The sequence below is a fragment of the Oncorhynchus tshawytscha genome, linkage group LG04 (assembly GCF_018296145.1).
Source record: "Oncorhynchus tshawytscha isolate Ot180627B linkage group LG04, Otsh_v2.0, whole genome shotgun sequence".
In the NCBI taxonomy this organism is placed as follows: Eukaryota; Metazoa; Chordata; class Actinopteri; order Salmoniformes; family Salmonidae; genus Oncorhynchus; species Oncorhynchus tshawytscha.
Genome location: NC_056432.1, coordinates 45,902,463 through 45,921,016, shown reverse-complemented (window position 1 = coordinate 45,921,016; position 18,554 = coordinate 45,902,463). Strand labels below are relative to the sequence as shown.

The 18,554-nt window shown below is 39.6% G+C and overlaps 1 protein-coding gene across 38 annotated transcripts in view; it reads left to right on the top strand.

Annotated features, from left to right (window-relative positions):
- The window catches only part of LOC112248878 (calcium/calmodulin-dependent protein kinase type II subunit beta), an 87,358-nt gene that overhangs the window by 1,298 nt on the left and 67,506 nt on the right, over nucleotides 1-18,554 (top strand). For all 38 annotated transcript variants that reach the window (XM_042320779.1, XM_042320772.1, XM_042320770.1 and 35 more), the window contains exon 2: nucleotides 11,313-11,407. In XM_042320779.1, the coding sequence (XP_042176713.1) occupies nucleotides 11,313-11,407 (95 nt within the window). The remainder of the gene's footprint in view (nucleotides 1-11,312; nucleotides 11,408-18,554) is intronic.

Here is an 18,554-nt window from a genome sequence, read left to right as displayed (position 1 = left end):
ATCATTTTGTCAGATATGGACAAAATATCTATAATTTTGATGGTATTTTATGTTTTTGAACACTAAAAGTTCTAAATATGCTTTCGGAATATCCCCTGACCCTAATGTGACAACACATAAATTATAAGTAATTTCAATGGGTCTTTTTCCATTTATACTGTTCAATCCAACCCCAAACCAAAAATAATTTTCAGCATTTTCATACATTTCTGCATTTCCTGCACTTTTACCATCATTTCCACACTGTACCATGCTGCATGATATGGGCAACAAATCTGTCACTCAAGAAGAGAGCAGTTGCTGGACTACGGAGTCACAAGCACTTTCTTACTTTCTTGACGTTCCCTCTGCATGGTCAGAGGGATGCAGCAATGTTGGTGACATGCTGATTTCCACAAGCGTTCTATAATTACACTATTAGTGTGTGTACTTTACTGTCTGTAAACGACTGTTTGCCTGTTTATTGCTAAAATGATTTGTGTTAGCAGCTAATGGTAATCTATAAAGTGCTTGTGACTCCGTGGTCCAGCAACGGCTCTCTTCTTGAGTGACAGGGTGCAGGGCTGGGCGAAGGTTAGCGGAATGCAGCAGCAGGAGAGAGACGTAGAGACGTAGGAGAGAGAAGTAGCAAACAGAGTAAAACCATACAAACAGACATTATATGTGCTGGAGTTGTGTATCACATTTAACAAACCAAACATTGAAATATCATCAAACCGGTCCGTTCATCTATACCGGTATATAGTAAAATACGATATACCGCCCAGCCCTAGTTTTGGTAGTTTTGGTATCAATATGGACCCCAGCCAAAAACACCCAATTCCACCTATTGCAATTTGATAGATAGGACCTTTTATTTGAATCTACACCTTCTTAATATTAAGTTGAACCCCCCCTCTTTTACCCTCAGAACAGCATCAATTCGTCGGGGTATGGACTCTACAAGGTGTTGAAATCAATCCACAGGGATGCTGGCCCTTGTTGACTCCAGTGCTTCACACAGTTGTGTCAAGTTGGCTGGATGGATGTCCTTTGGGTGGTGGACATTCTTGATACATACGGGAAACTGTTGAGCGTGAAAACCCCAGCAGCATTGCAGTTCTTGATACACTTAAACTGGTGCGCCTGGCACCTACTACCATTCCCCATTCAAAGGTTTTCAAATATTTTGTCTTGCCCATTCACCCTCTGAATGGCACACAAACACAATCCATGTGTCAATTGTCTCAAGGCTTTAAAATCCTTAAAAATCTCCTCCCCTTCATCTACACTGATTGAAGTGGATTTAACAAGTGACATCAATAAGGGATCAGAGCTTTCACCTGGTCAGTCTGTCATGGAAAAATCTGTTGTTAATGTTTTGTATACTCAGTGTATGTTTTTCTCAAGTCATAATACCAGGTTGTCCAAACACTCTTAGAAAATAAGGTGCTATCTAGAACCTAAAAGGGTTATTTGGCTGTCCCCATTGGACAACCCCTTTGAGTAACTATTTTTGCTTACAGGTTCTAAACATTCACCCTTTACAGAGAGGGTTCTACATGGAACCAAAAACGGTTCTCTTATGGGGACAGCTGACAAACCCTTTTCGAAAACATTTTGTGTGTACCACCATAGGGTGAAGGGGGACCTGTAACAGTGATTTCGACCAGATAAACAGATAATCTGCAGAGATATAGCTCTCCATGTACTCACCTAAGCTTGTACTTTTCTATACCACGTATCATATGGCTGTATTCAAAAACAAAATAACCTTACTTTAAGTGCATATAAAAATCTGCCAATGGTGTACAACGTCTGCCAATGTTGTAAAGGCTTGATAGAACTGCAATACAGAACACACATATGTTTTGAATCTACACCCAGAGCTGTATTGGTGTGTATGCTCTAAAAGGTAGTCTTTCTAGAGAAATGCTAAAGTATTTATTTGAGAAATAATATTAAGTTATCCATACTACCAGAGGGCGAAGGGGTACCTATTGGAGTGATTTTGACCAGATAGACAGATCACCTGCTTGTGTTCACCTTCATACAACCGACTGGGGTCATTTTGACCACAGAGGTATATTTGTCATCATAGCACCAACGGTGGTTTATTAAATTCTTCCTATTTTTCATGACTTTATCAATCAACTTGTTTTTAATCAATCAAACATTCTAAGCTTAGTTGCAGTCAAAACTGCTCATAAAAGTCTGTCAGTGGTATGAATACTTCACTGTAATTCAGAAACCAGCTACCCTCTATATGTACACATAGTGCAGTATTGGTGTGTATTCTCTGAAAATAGTTATTTTACAGGAAACGTTCTATAAATACCAGAATTCCTAGAATTCCTATAATATCCACATTCTATATGTGAAACTTGTTATGGTATTTGTGTTGCTATACCATTTGGTTTGAAGGGACTGAGGATTTGGGCATGGTTTTTTAAGCATCCTACCATAGGCTCTACCATTCCTATTGTTTCACTAGCAGCGACGCTAATTCTGACTATGGGGTAAGTAAATAAAGAAAACTAAGCTATATTTTTGGTCATAGTCTTTTAGGATCAATGGATGAAATGTTGACGCACCGGCACTTTAAATGGCAATCGTTTTTACCACATAAATATGACAATGTATATTTAGGACCCCTTTTGGTATGAAAATATATATAAAATAATTATTTTATTAAGATATTGAATTTGGCCTTTACTACCAATTCCCATAGAAACGCATTGAATATCACATTCATAAATGACATTTTTTTAAAAATATTTTTAAATAAGGTTTTGAAGTATTTGTCCTATATCTAGGAGCTACAGGAAAGCTCAGGAAATTAATATTTTTAATACACATATTTAACCCCTTTTTTGGGGTATGCACAAAACTACCTCCATCGTGTTTGTGAGAGTCTCCCCTTTCCATAGAGTGGTTGTTAAAGCCATTTCCGTGAGACAAACACCGTTGTAGCTCAACCATCTTCCACCGCAGATGTGGAAGGCCGCCATAGGCAGATGTGGAAGGCCGCCATAGGCAGATGTGGAAGGCCGCCATAGGCAGATGTGGAAGGCCGCCATAGGCAGATGTGGAAGGCCGCCATAGGCAGATGTGGAAGGCCGCCATAGGCAGATGTGGAAGGCCGCCATAGGCAGATGTGGTGGATTGAGAAGCAGCCAAAACAATAAACTGACGGATTGGTTTTATTTTTTTATTATGTTATTTATATTGGCAAATGTGTCAATAGACTCTAAGGGTTATTGCCACACTAAATCCAACATCTAAAGCATGGATGGTGTTGTAAAGCTGTCTATACTGTATGTCTCCAACGCAGAGCATATAAAGCATTGAGCTACAGTATAAGCCCACTGAAACTTTGTCATAAAGCACAGGAGCTGCATATACTGGGTGCTTCCTTTCCTTTCTCACTCAGGTCCAGCACCTGTGGATTATTAAACCACCAGACTTGCCTTCCGTAGCTCTAACTGTAGTGCTGCTGTGGGTTGTTACGTAGGCCTGCTGTAGCTGGGTCGTTCCACAAAATTGGTGCTTTTTGGACATGCAAACTTTTTAAGAAATTCACTTCAAAATATCTCTTCCTTCAACATTTCAGTTGCATGGTGGATATGTTTAGCTTACAGACTTAGAAGAAGAAAAAATATCTCAGGCATTAAATCCTGTTAACTAAGAATATTTTATTTGATCTGCACTTATACGGTACCAAAATATATGTCAACCCTCTTACAGACACTTACATTTGAAGTCGGAAATTTACATACACTTAGGTTGGAGTCATTAAAACTCGTTTTTCAACCACTCCATACATTTCTTGTTAACAAACTATAGTTTTGGCAGGTCGGTTAGGACATCTACTTTGTGCATGACATAAGTACGTTTTTCAACAATTGTTTACCGACAGATTATTTCACTTATAATTCACTGTATCACAATTCCAGTGGGTCAGAAGTTTACATACACTAAGTTGACTGTGCCTTTAAACAGCATGGAAAATTCCAGAAAATTATGTCATGGCTTTAGAAGCTTCTGATAGGCTAATTGACATAATTTGAGTTAATTGGAGGTGTACCTGTGGATGTATTTTAAGGCCTACCTTCAAACTCAGTGCCTCTTTGCTTTTTATCATGGGAAAATCAAAAGAAATCAGCCAAGACGTCAGAGAAAAAAATTGTAGACCTCCACAAGTCTGATTCATCCTTGGGAGCAATTTCCAAATGCCTGAAGGTACCACGTTCATCTGTACAAACAATAGTACGCAAGTATAAACACCATGGGACCACGCAGCCATCATACCACTCAGGAAGGAGACGCGTTCTGTCTCCTAGAGATGAATGTACTTTGGTGCGAGAAGTGCAAATCAATCCCAGAACAACAGCAAAGGACCTTGTGAAGATGCTGGAGGAAACAGGTACAAAAGTATCTCTATCCACAGTAAAACGAGTCCTATATTGACACAACCTGAAAGGCCGCTCAACAAGGAAGAAGCCACTGCTCCAAAACCGCCATAAAAAAGCCAGATTACGGTTTGCATCTGCACATGGGGACAAAGATTGTACTTTTTGGAGAAATGTCTGATGAAACAAAAATATAATTGTTTGGCCATAATGACCATCATTTTGTTTGGAGGAAAAAGGGGGGAAGCTTGCAAGCCGAAGATCCCCAGCCGTGAAGCACGGGGGTTGCAGTATCATGTTGTGGGGGTGCTTTGCTGCAGGAGGGACTGGTGCACTTCACAAAATAATTACATCATGAGGATGGAAAATTATGTGGATATATTGAAGCAACATCTCAAGACATCAGTCAAGAAGGTAAAGCTTGGTCACAAATGCGTCTTCCAAATGGACAATGACCCCATGCATACTTCCAAAATTGACAACAAAGTCAAGGTATTGGAGTGGCCATCACAAAGCCCTGACCTCAATCTCAGGGAAAATTTGTGGGCAAAACTGAAAAAGCATGTGCGAGCAAGGAGACCTACAAACCTGATTCCGTTACACCAGCTCTGTCAGGAGGAATGGGCCAAAATTCATCCAACTTATTGTGGGAAGCTTGTGAAAGGCTACCCAAAATCTTTGACCCAAGTTATACAATTTAAAGGCAATGCTACCAAATACTAATTGAGTGTATGTAAGCTTCTGACCCACTGGGAATGTGATGAAAGAAATAAAAGCTGAAATAAATCATTCTCTCTACTAATTATTCTGACATTTCACATTCTTAAAATGAAGTGGTGATCCTAACTGACCTAAGACAGGGAATTTTTACTTGGATTAAATGTCAGGAATTGTGAAAAAGGTGTATGTAAACTTCCGACTTCAACTGTATGTAACTTCCCAACTATTATTTAATAAACGCATGTTTGTGATTTAAAAAAATGTTTTCTTAATATTTCTTTAAGTTTACCTAGTACAATTTAAACTAACATAATGTCAACCTGATAAAGTTACCATTAGGCCTCTAACAGGGTTAACAATAAGAGGGTTGATGTTTTAGGTGAAGATCGGCCATTACTCATGTGGTGAAGAGCATGGGACTACATGGTGTTCATCAAATTAGGAATTATTTATATGTTTTAGGGCTGGGCGATATGGCAAATAAATTATCACGATATCTATATATTTCCATTCGATAATTATCACGATATTAATCAAATAATGTTTAAAAGGTGTATGTCTTCTTCAAACTCAAGAATGCCTGAACAAACTGTGGTTAGAGCGTTGAGCCAGTAACCGAAAGGTTGCTAGATCGAATGCCTGAGCTGACCAGGTAAAAAGGTAAAAATCTGTTGTTCTACCGTCATTGTAAATAAGAATTTGTTCTTAACTGACTTGCCTAGTTAAATAAAGGTTAATTTAAAAAAATTATGTGAGCTACACATACATTTATATTTGAAGAAAAATTGTTCCATGTTTGCGGCCAGGGAGCACGTACCTGGGGTCAATTCAATTGATAAGCCTCTTGAAACCTTCCTTTTCGACTGTGCTAATTGGTAGCATGTCCTTAGCAATGTAATGCATAATAGCATTTGTGATGTCTTTGTCTTCTCTGTGTTTGCTTGTAGTGCATAAACGTTGACCGCTTCGGGCAAACATCCCTAGATTGGCTGGCGCTTGAGGGACGTCTTTCAATACCATGGCACAAACTCAAACTTCCTCCATGTTCCAAAGAGTGATTTTGCTTCAGATGTTGAAATAGGTTTGTCGTATTACCAGACTTCGTAGCCAGCCGTCTACGGCACAATTTGCACCGAACATTGCTCTGCTTTTTGACGGAATTCAAAAAGCCAAACCACTTCCAAATGACTGAAACAGTTTAACCCTTTTTATCAATCATTTCTTTGTTGGAAGCTGCTCCTTCTCCATGGCTATCACTGCCACTGTTTTCGCCTACATCCCTAATTTTTCGTGATTAATAGTGGCTACTCCATCACTCGAGGTGCTAAGTGGTTTTTAGTGAGCGTATACCTCTCCACGTGCATATTGTCAATTCTCCACACGTTCCTTCTGCGTCAGAGGTCAAATGGACTGCTGTGCCTAATTATTCTATATCGACATTATCGAAAATGATTCTAAATGTTTTTATATCGTTATTGAGGGAAGTAATTACCTCGATAATTATTGGTATTGATTTTACCGCGCAGCCCTAGTTGATGTGTTTGACCAACACAGTCAAAGATGATTAAAAAAATATTAAATAGACCAAAAAAAGAGAACTTAATTTTCCACCATACTGTTCAGAAGACCCAAATGATGTAACCTGCTGTGAATAATTTATCTTGTGGGAATGGTATGTTATTTTAAAGGGGTAAAATGTTTGCGCTAATCACATGAATACAAATAATAATCTTCTGAAATTACTTTGTCGAAACAGCAAAATCAATCTAATCTTTGGATTCATTTGACTGAACTCTTCCTAAAAGTGACACAGGGTTGACAGAGGGACATGTCAAAATGCTGAATTTTGGCACTTTATCAACCCTTTAATTAAATAAAAAATCTGATTTATTGAATTCTCCATGTGGACTATATTGAAGTGCACTTAATTTAGTATAACAGATTTTTAATATTGGCGCATCATTTCTACTTGAGTTTTGACTGTAGTGTTGCTTTTAATTCAATCCCTTTTTGACAGCATCCCCTTTTGATTTGAACTAAACCTTCCATACATATTAGAAGTGCTTAGAAAGTGACATTTTGGACCTGAATGCCAAAACATTCAGTTCACCCATTTTGCATACCTCTCCATATCATGAGACATCCATGTCTTCATCACTGGAAAAGATAAACGGTTGAGATTGATATTTTTTTCAAAGCTTACAAACAGGGTGTCGAACTATTAAATTAAAATAAAAAAAATAAAAACATTCACATCCATTATCTTGTAGCTTTCTAACTGTCTTATGGAATAGGCTACGTAGGCCTATGCTGTTTCTCTCTGTGGTGTGTTTAAGCCTCCCAAAAAAGAGACCTGGCCGAGTGTGAACTTTCCAGGCGCAGTTGTTGTTGGTTGTGGTGTCTGTGAGTCTCAAATAAGTGTGTGCGTGTGTGTGTGTGTGTCTGTCTGTGTGTGTGTGTGTGTGTGTGTGTGTGTGTGTGTGTGTGTGTGTGTGTGTGTGTGTGTGTGTGTGTGTGTGTGTGTGTGTGTGTGTGTGTGTGTGTGTGTGTGTGTGTGTGTGTGTGAAAAATGAAAAAGAGTAAAACGTGTGTATTTCAGTGTGTGAGTGTGTCTCTCAGTGTGTCTCTCTCCATTATATGTAGGGTGTGTGTGTGCTCGTCCATGTGTCTCTACCAGGCCCCATTACGTGCACTGAGTGTGTAGCTTTCTGATTTCCCAGCAGCCTTCAGTCATTCCAGCTATGTGGGGCGAGGTGCGAGTGGCCCAGAAGAGGAGGGGAAAGGCCACACGGCCCCCCTCCCCCTCCACCCCTCCATGCCCCAGTCGGCTGACAAGATAAATCACTTTAACGTCTCTTCAGAGAGATACAGGAAAAAATAAAGAGCACTGTGTTAAGATATTGACTCTGGTAGCTGGGAGCTCTGCCTAGCCCACCTGCACACACAAACCAACTGTGCTCAAGGCAGGGAAGACATGCAAGGAGTGTGGGCTTCACTCGGTCCTCCTTATGGATGTGTTGTTGAATTGTTTGTTGAAATATGTGACAACATGAATGTGTGTATGTGTGTGTCTGTGAAAGTGTTACTATTCATTTCTGAATAGCTGAAGTTTAACCCTGGCTTTCCCTTTTCCAACGGTGTAATATTTTCCAAACGGTGTAATATCAGTGATAACGTCAAGCACGTCCCCCATTCTCATTGACGGGGCTGCAGTGGAGCAGGTTGAGAGCTTCAAGTTCCTTGGTGTCCACATCACCAATAAACTAACATGGCCCATGCAGACCAAGACAGTCGTGAAGAGGGCACAACAAAACCTATTCCCCCTCAGGAGACTGAAAAGATTTGGCATGGGTCATGTCCCCAAATAATACCTGTAAAGCGTTGTATTTCTGTAAGGATTCTGCGTGTGGAACGACCCAGCTACAGCAGACCTACGTAACAACCCACAGCAGCACTACAGTTAGAGCTACGGAAGGCAAGTCTGGTGGTTTAATAATCCACAGGTGCTGGACCTGAGTGAGAAAGGAAAGGAAGCACCCAGTATATGCAGCTCCTGTGCTTTATGACAAAGTTTCAGTGGGCTTATACTGTAGCTCAATGCTTTATATGCTCTGCGTTGGAGAGATCCTCAAAAAGTTCTACAGCTGCACCATCAAGAGCATCTTGACTGGTTGCATCACTGTCTGGTATGGCACGACAGAGGGTAGTGCGTACGGCCCAGTACATCACTGGGGCCAAGCTTCCTGCCATCCAGGACCTCTATACGGTGTCAGAGGAAGGCCCTAAAAATGGTCAAAAACACCAGCCACCCTAGTCATAAACTGTCCTCTCTGCTACCGCACAGCAAGTGGTACCTGAGCACCAAGTCTAGGTCCAAGAGGCTTCTAAACAGCTTCTACCCTCAAGCCATAAGACTCCTGAACATCTAATCAAATGGCTACCCAGACTATTTGCATTGCCCCCCCTCTCCCCCTCTTTTACACTGCTGCTATTCTCTGTTGTTATCATCTATGCATAGTCACTTTAATAACTCTACCTACATGTACATATTACCTCAACTAACCGGTGCCCCCGCGCATTGACTCTGTGCCTGTACACCACTGTATATAGTCTCGCTATTGTTATTTTACTGCTGCTCTTTAAATACTTGTTACTTTTATTTCTTATTCTTATCCATATTTTTTTAAACTGCATTGTTGGTTAGGGGCTCGTAAGTAAGCATTTCACTGTTGTATTCGGCTCATGTGACTAATAACATTTTATTTGAAGGAGAAAGGAATGTTGTGAACTGGTGCAGTTAGTACAGTTTGATTTAGTTCAAACTGATAAAGCAAGTATTTGTAACTAAACTGCCCTGATTCTTTTTGAACGTGGATTTTCATACTTCAGTAATATTGACATGAAAAGCGGGCATACTTGGTTTAAAAAAACAACAACAAACAAAACAACACATGCTTTTGTGTTTTTACCTTCTCACGTGTCGCACTCACACACTGATCTGACAGTGTTTGCTGACTTTGTGGTGGGAACCTCAGGGGAACCTATTATTCAGACTTATAGTATATTCTATTACCAGCATTAGCACGCCAGCCAAGGACAGAAGGCAGACACACTGCTGTGCTGGCAGAAAATTATATTAGAAAAGACCCCTTGTATAACATTCAGAGAAACTATGGCTCCTTCATAGCAATGTTAATGTTATACACTGTCATGATGTGCCCTGGGGGGAGGATCATAGCCCCCCCTCCTCTCTCTCTCTCTCTCTCTCTCCACAGTTTTATGACGTTATGACAGGTCATAAATACCTGGTAGAAACTGCCATGCAGTATTGAGAGAGTCTACCAGAACAAAGAGAGACTTGGCCAAACTCCTAAATCCCCAAAATGGGAGAATTAAACAATATTTCCACTTCTGAAAATGTGGGAATGGTCCGTGGACAGTTAAGGGACAGTTATGATGAGTGTGTTTCATTTGGTGATCTCATGAAGGACAGGAAACACACATAACTATATCTCTTAAAGTGTACATGTCCCAGCTGTCAGGTTTACATCTAAATATTGTGAAACGTATGTGATTAAACATGAAACTATTTGTGAAAAGATGTAATGTGATATTCACCTTCTAAATGAGAGTATGGATTTTCATATAAAGATGAACTAGTCAGTGGCCACACCCCCGTGAGCCCAGACATCAGATTAGCATAGAACCACACCTTCTTTGACCGAGGATAAAACCCTCTCCTGAAGAAATTTGCACCAGAGTAGAAAACATGCAGCTGACGCGACATATTGAAATAGTTGGCACTACAACTCTACCAAAGGACAAGACCATACCACGTGGAGCTTTGGCTACATGGCTGGAAATGGTTAATCTCTGAGACTATAGATCACTACAGAATAAGAGAAAATCTTAGATGTATAATTACTAGTCTGCAGCTAGACATTACGTACGTCTAGAACGAGAATAGAGACAACCGGTGAAGCATCTCTTCTATGAGAAAATTTCTGAATGGTACTCTGAAGCATCCATTCTAACCACCTACAACCATGAAAGACATTGTTTCTTCTGGGAAAGTTAACCAGAGACTGATCAACCCTACAGGACAATCGAGGATTTCAGAGAAGACAACAACGACAGACGGGCGTAAATATATATACATTGCAATTATTCTCGAATGAGCGGCCGTTCATGTACAAAGGATTAGCATTTCAATAAATATAATTATAAACTTTGTGTAGTGAATCCATTTAGTTTTTCCCGATCTTTCTCAGTCCCCACCCATTTCCTTTGACTACCAAGCCGTCATATCGGCTTAGCCCACTACAGGTTTTTCTATCATTGTTAGTAACTAATATCTACTGTTTGTTTGTGATGCATTTCTGTGATTATTTAGTTAATTAGTAAATAAATAATTAAGCCAATTTGTATATTGCTGATTCATTATGGAAACTAGGATTCGTGCAGATAACCAAGAATTTTACTACATTTGGAATGAGACTGAGGTAAAGATTAATAATAATAATAGAAGACTGTACTCGATAAGATATAAAAAAATATCTGAAGAGTCGATTCTGGAAATAGAGACTATAAAAACTTTACGTGGTGCCCCGACTTCCTAGTTAATTAAAGTTTACATGATTAGCTTAATCTAATCATAATATGTCTGACCGGATGTTCTGTTCCTTTTCTCTTTGTTTACAGGGGAGCCTTTTCAGTGGTGCGCAGATGTGTCAAGCTGTGTACTGGACAGGAATATGCCGCCAAAATAATCAACACCAAAAAGCTATCTGCAAGAGGTAAGCAATTTTAAGCTCTGTGCTATCTTTTTTAATGTTTACATTTAGGTTGCACTGTTGTATCCTACTATCAATGAACCATCTGAATAGGCCATGATCCAGGGTTGGTCAACCTTGGGGTACCCCTATTATTAATACTATTTACAAACACCTTATTTTCATCAGCATTAAAAAGTCGTATCGTACAGTATACTGTATATTGTCATGAAAAAGCAATGGCCTGTATTTCCCACTCGTATTTGCCACTCGTCGTAATGTTAATCAGTATCACACGTGTTGGGTAACTGTTTTAGAAAAAGCCAAGGCCAAATGCCATGGCCATGAGATCCACTCAGGGCCTCTAGGTCCACAATGACTGCAGGGTGTGTTTCACGCCTCCAGCTGCACAGTGTAAATCTCCTGCTGCCCTCTCTGCCTCGTAACTGGAGCCCTAAGGCGGCTCTGCCCTGCCAGGTGTCAGCAAACCCGGGTTCAAATACTATTTGAAATCTTTCAAATACTTTTAGCATTTGCATGAGCCTGCCTTTGGTGCCAGATGGACAGAGTTTGCAGTGTTCTTCTACAGCTATTTAATTGGTTCCATTGCAACAGGCAAACTCAATCAAGCACAGCTCAAGTATATGAATTGATTTCAAATAGTATTTGAACCCTTGTCTGACAGCCAGACAGATGAGGGCTACTTGTTATTGTGATGAACAAACATTTCAACAGGTTTTAGTGGAGGGGATCCTCCTGGAACTTGAAGAGGACAGTGTTAGCTCTCTCTCTCTTTGTTTGGTGGCAACTGTCAGACTAGTTTTAGAATGACACAACAGGGACTTGAATCTGGGTCGTTGGGGTCAATTCCACTTTTGACTTTGGGAATTAAAATGGCTGACCCCCACTCAGCTTGACACATTTTTTTGTCCATTTTAAATGGTTGTGTTGCCTCAGGATGATCAGATGTCATAGATCTATTTTGATACAAATTATTTAGTTTGATTTGGAATCTTTTTGGTATTCATTTCCAGGTTGTTGTCTATACAGTAGCTGAATTGAAGATACAAGGACTAGTTTATCTCCAATCATTTTAGGCAACAGTTTGTTTTGAAGGCTCTGGCTGTCTGTCCTTCCTCGTAGTAGGCCTGGGGATCTAGGGACACATTAGTGAATGTAATGACATTACTGCCATGACCAGATTATCCTGCCTGCATTACCATAAGGCCCCGGCTAACACTAGTCACGCAGATTGACTTGATGAGACTGTTACACACCAGAAGTTTTAATCAGGGCAGAGAAAAAGGGGGAGAGAGAGAAAGTCAAAACAGCAGGTCCAGGCTATGTTTCAACTTGTCAACTTGTCAAAGGAGTAGATAAGAATTTGTTCTTAACTGATTCCATATCTGTTATTTCATAGTTTTGATGTCTTCACTATTATTCTACAATGTAGAAAATAGTAAAAATATAGAACAATCCTGGAATGAGTAGGTATGTCCAAACTTTTGACTGGTACATGCTGGAATGGAAAATATGGCGCTGTACAACGTGACGGTCGGCTGTACAATACTGGGCTATTTAGCTAAAGAATCCCCGCAGGGCACGATGAAGGAGTAGGATGTCCTTGTAATAAGAATTTGTTCTTAAAGGCATCGTCAACTTAGTGTATGTTAACTTCTGACCCACTGGAATTGTGATACAGTGAATTATAAATGAAAAAATCTGTTGTAAACAATTGTTGGAAAAATTGCTTGTGTCATGCACACAGTAGATGTCCAAACTGACTTGCCAACACTATAGTTGGTTAACAAGAAATTTATAGAGTGGTTGAAAAATGATTTTTAGTGACTTCCGACTTCAACTGTAGCTCAAGTTGGGGAGGGGGGGTTCATACCTAGCTTGGCTATTAGACAATTCTTTAGTAAAGGTTGAATAGTCTATTTTTCAGCTAATAGCCTATCCTGCTACACTTGTGAAAAACTAATAATAACACTTTTTCCACATGTTAAACCCCAATTAACCCCAATTAATACATTTGGGCACAATTGATAGCTTGCTGGACATAGGCCTAGAATGTTGAGGGTTCAAAACCTGCTTCCTGCTTGTTTCATTACATTATTATGCCGGTCTCAGAGAAAATATACTGGATTGTTACTCCCATCTCGTTCTTCGCTCTTTTCCACGCGTCATTCAGCACGCTTGTGGGCGTGCTGGCAGGATGTACTGTTTTTTATTCTGTATATATGAATTACAAATCAGCCTTTACTTAAATCAGTTTTCTAGTCTATTGCATAGTTACAATGTGTAATCATTGATGTCCCAGGAGCAAGAGTGGTAAACACTGTTGAAGTGTATAATTGTAATGCATACATGAAGGCACAGCATCGTTCAAATGATGAAGTTTGATACACCTGGTATTGGATATGACTGATATCGCTAAATAGTGATTTTCGTAATTTACTTTATGACCAAAAAATATACACAATCGTTGGTCTCTACATGAACTAACATTTTCCTCTCAGTTGTAAATGTTTTGCTTGACTCGTTATGACGTTATAACTACTTACATTTGCTTCCCCAATAGTGATTTGTCAGCCATCTTTGCTGAAGAAAGTCACCACGGACGGGTGTCTGGAGTTAAATTCGTCATTGGAACCACTCGATATGATTGGCCATGTAAAAATATTGGGACCCAAATGCATATTGAGTGCTCTAGCTCCCCCTTGTGGTGGTCTGGAGCAACGAAGCCGTGACGCTGGGTACCTCTAAGTCCCGTGGTGTGAGCTTGCAACTTTTAAAGGAGGAACCACTGGATTACTTTTGATTACTAGAAAGTGTTTTACTCAATTATTTAGATCAATGGTAAGCTCACCCATGATGTGATGAATTGCAAATAGTAATTGCTATTAGCTAATTCATATTGTGGTTTCTGACAGCCGAGAGTTATCTAAATACATCAATCTTTCTTCAGTTAGCACTAGCACTAGGACTCATGTTGCCTACATTTTCCGGTTTGGTTGATTGTGTGTGCTGTCGCTACGTCTGTGAATGAATGAACATTGCATCCAAAAATAAACTGGTCGCATTCAGGACATAACTTTGTAAGGACTGTGTTTGTGCAAAATGTTTCTGTGAAAAAACAGTGTGACCAGCTCAAATGCTGACTGCTGAAACTGAAACTGAATGTTCTAAATAAACGTTCTTTTCATACGGGTTTGAGTGTATGCTGCAAGGACCACTGTAGAATGATCACACACGTTTGTTGGTACATGTGAAAAGGTCAATTATAATCAACATAATAATTCACATTTCCTGTTTCTGCAGGGTTATTTTCCTGCTGTAGAAAACTGGCTCAAATTAAGATTCTACATCTCTTTATACAGTGCATTTGGAAAGTATTGACTTTTTCCACATTTTGTTACATTACAACCTTATTCTAAATTAAATTGATTAAATAAATGAACATCTTCATCAATATACACACAAAACCCCATAATGACAAAGCCAAACAGTTTTGTATTTTTTTTGCAAATGTTTTAAAAATAAAAAACAGATACCTTATTTACATAACTATTCAGACCCTTTGCTATGGGACTCCAAATTGAGCTCAGGTGTATCCTGTTTCCATTTATTGTCCTTGATATGTTTATACCACTTGATTGGAGTCCACCTGTGGTAAATTCAATTGATTGGACATGATTTGGAAAGGCACATACCTATCGATATAAGATGCCACAGTTGGCAATGATTGTCAGCGCACAAACCAAGCCATGAGGTCGAAGGAATTGCCCGTAGCGCTCCGAAACAAGATTCTGTCGAGACACAGATCTGGGGAAGAGTACCAAAACATTTCTGTGACATTGAAGGTCCCTAAGAATACAGTGGCCTCCATCAGTCTTAAATGGAAGAAGTTCGGAACCACCAAGACTTCCTAGAGCTGGCTGCCTTGCCAAACTGAGCAATCAGGGGAGAAGAGCCTTGGTCAGGGAGGTGACCAAGAACCCGATGGTCAATCAGCCAGCTCCAGAGTTACTCTGTGGAGATGGTTGTCCTTCTGCAAGGTTCTCCCATCTCTGCAGAACTCCACCAATCAGGCCATTATGGTAGTGTGGCCAGACGGAAAACACTCCTCAGTAAAAGGCACATGACAGCCCGTTTAGACTATGACAAAAGGTACCTAAAGGACTCTCAGGCCAATGAGAAGCAAGATTCTCTGGTTAGATGAAACCAAGATTGAACTCTTTGGCCTTGAACCCTATTGAACATCTCTGGAGAGACCTGAAAATAGCTGTGCAGTGACGCTCCCCATCCAACCTGACAGAGCTTGAGAGGATCTGCAGAGAAGAATGGGAGAAACTCCTCAAATACAGGTGTGCCAAGCATGTAGCGTCATACCCAAGAAGACTTGAGGCTGTAATTGCTGCCTACGATGCTTTAACAAAGTACTGAGTAAAGGGTCTGAATACTTATGTAAAGGTGATATTTCTAACCCTGTTTTTGCTTTGTCATTATGATGTATTGTGTGTACATTTGGGGGGGGACAATTTCATCCATTTTAGAATGAGGCTGTAACGTAACAAAATGTGGATAAAGTGAAGGGGTCTGAATACTTGCTTAAATGCACTGTAGTTTGAAAAGAAATTAAACATTATGTCTAATTGTGCTGTATTGTACTACTGCGTGTACAAAACCCTCAGAACAGCCTAAATTCCTCAGGGCATGGACTCTATGAGGTGTCGAAAGCGTTCCACAGGTATGTTGGCCCATATTGACTCCAGTGCTTCCCACGATTGTGTCAAGCTGACTGGATGTCCTTTGGGTGGAGGACCATTCTTGAGCGTGAAAAGCCCAGCAGCGTTGCAGTTCTTGACACATTCAAACTGGTGCGCCTGGCACCTTACCCCGTTCAAAGGCACTTAAATCTTTTGTCTTGCCCATTCACCCTCTGAATGGCACACATACACAATCCATGTCTCAATTGTCTCAACCTGTCTCCTCCCCTTACACTGATTTGAAGTGGATTTAACAGGTGACATCAGTAAGGGATCATAGCTTTTGCCTGGATTCATCTGGTCAGTCTATGTCATGGAAAGAGCAAGTGTTCTTAATAGTTTGTGTACACAGTGTATATACTCTCTACCTAAATGGCAGAAGATAGCTAGCTGTGTGTTATGTATCTACTGTACCTCAATGTCCTAGTATTTGAGTTGAGGGGATGTAGGCTACAGGCTTAGATCAGTGGTCTCAAACAGAGGTACTAGAACCCCTGGTGGTACTTTCCCTATCCACAGGGGGTACTTGAGAAGACTCATGAGACCGTAGGCCTACTGGTAAAATGCACATGAGGGGGTGCTTCACGGCTACTGTTCTTGATGTTTCACTACATGGGCTTTAGTCAACATATTACCCATTCAAAGATACATTTCATTATGGTGAAACAAATGGACATGAACATGATTTTGACTTGTCAAATCGTATTTATGTTTTTGTTCAAATCAAATGTTGCAAGATATGATGAAATAGGCAATGGAGCAGGAGGATTTCGAGGAAAAGAGAGTGAGATTGACAGATGAATGTGTGTGAGGGGGTGGGGGGGATAGAGATAGAGAAGGCACCCCAGGCACTTGGAAGCTGGGGGCCATGCGTCTGTGCTTCTACATGCCTTTAGCACGGGACTCTCATCTGACACACACACACACACCCACCGAGAGTCCTAATGCTAGCCTACTCGACTTGTATTGGATACAGTAGAAGATTCGGCCTGTCCCTTATTCCCTTCTTCATGAGTAAGGTGGAAAATATGGTTGCCTTCCAATCCAATACCATGATGAGTCACAGTCATAAACTCTTCTCATAGACACCATTAGGTTAGAACAAACTCAGTCGTACATTACAAATGCCGTATCTTAATTTGAACCAGTTTCTCACAGCAGGAAAATAATTCTGCAGCAACTGGAACTGTGAATTATTATGTGGATGATAATTCATATACATTTTTTTGTAGGGGCAAATCAAGTCTGAACATAGAATATTCAACAATTACTTGAAACAATTGAACATTATGAAACATCAAAGATACCAGGCCTGCTCTTCATAGCAGATTTTGAAAAGGCTTTTGATAAAGACGACTAGAATTTATATATAAATGCCTGGATTACTTTAATTTTGATGAATCTCTTATACAATGGGTTAAAGTTATGTACATCAACCCCAGATGTAAAATAGTGGTAATGGTAAATAATGGTTATTTCTCAGAAAGTATTGAGCTTTTAAGAGGAGTAAAACAAGGCTGTCTGTTGTCTCCATATCTATTTATGGCCATTGAAATACTAGCTATTAAAATTAGATCCAACAAGAACATCAAGGGGATCGAAATCCAGGAGATAAAAACAAAAGTTTCAATGTATGCCGTGACTCTAGTTTTTTCTTAAATCCACAATATGGATCCCTGCACAGTCTTGATCACTTTTCTAGCCTCTCTGGATTAAAACCAAATTATGACAAGTGTATCATATTACGTATTGGATCGTTAAAAAATAGTGTTTACACTACCTTGTAGTTTACCAATAAAATCGGCGGATGGTGAATTAGCCGCACTTGGTAATGACATCTCAAAAAATATAAATGAACTTACCACAATTAATTGCAATAGAAAGTTAGCAAAAATAGATAAGGTTCTGCAACCATGGAGAGGTAAATACTTGTTTATTTATGGAAAATCACATTGATTAACTCTTTGGTCCTATCACAGTTTACTTACTTACGAATGGCACTGCCTACTCCAGATAATTTGTTTTTTAAATAATATGAGCAAAAAATATTTCATTTTGTTTGGAATGCTAAACCAGACAAAATTAAACATGCCTATTTATATAATGAATATGAGTTTGGGGGGCTAACATGTTAAAATATTAAAGCTTTAAACCTCTCACTAAAAGCTTGACTCATACATAAATTATACTTAAACCAAAAATGGTTCTCCAGTAGATTATTAAGAAAGGCTCATTCTTTGTTCAAAAAGGGCCTTTTTGCCTTCATACAGATTACAATTTATAATTTCCGACTAATTGAAAATTACATTTTGTTTAAAGTATCGCCCTTTCTAAAACAAGCCATACAAAGCTTTTTACATTTTCAGTTTTATCCTACAGAAAAGATAGAACAAATGTTA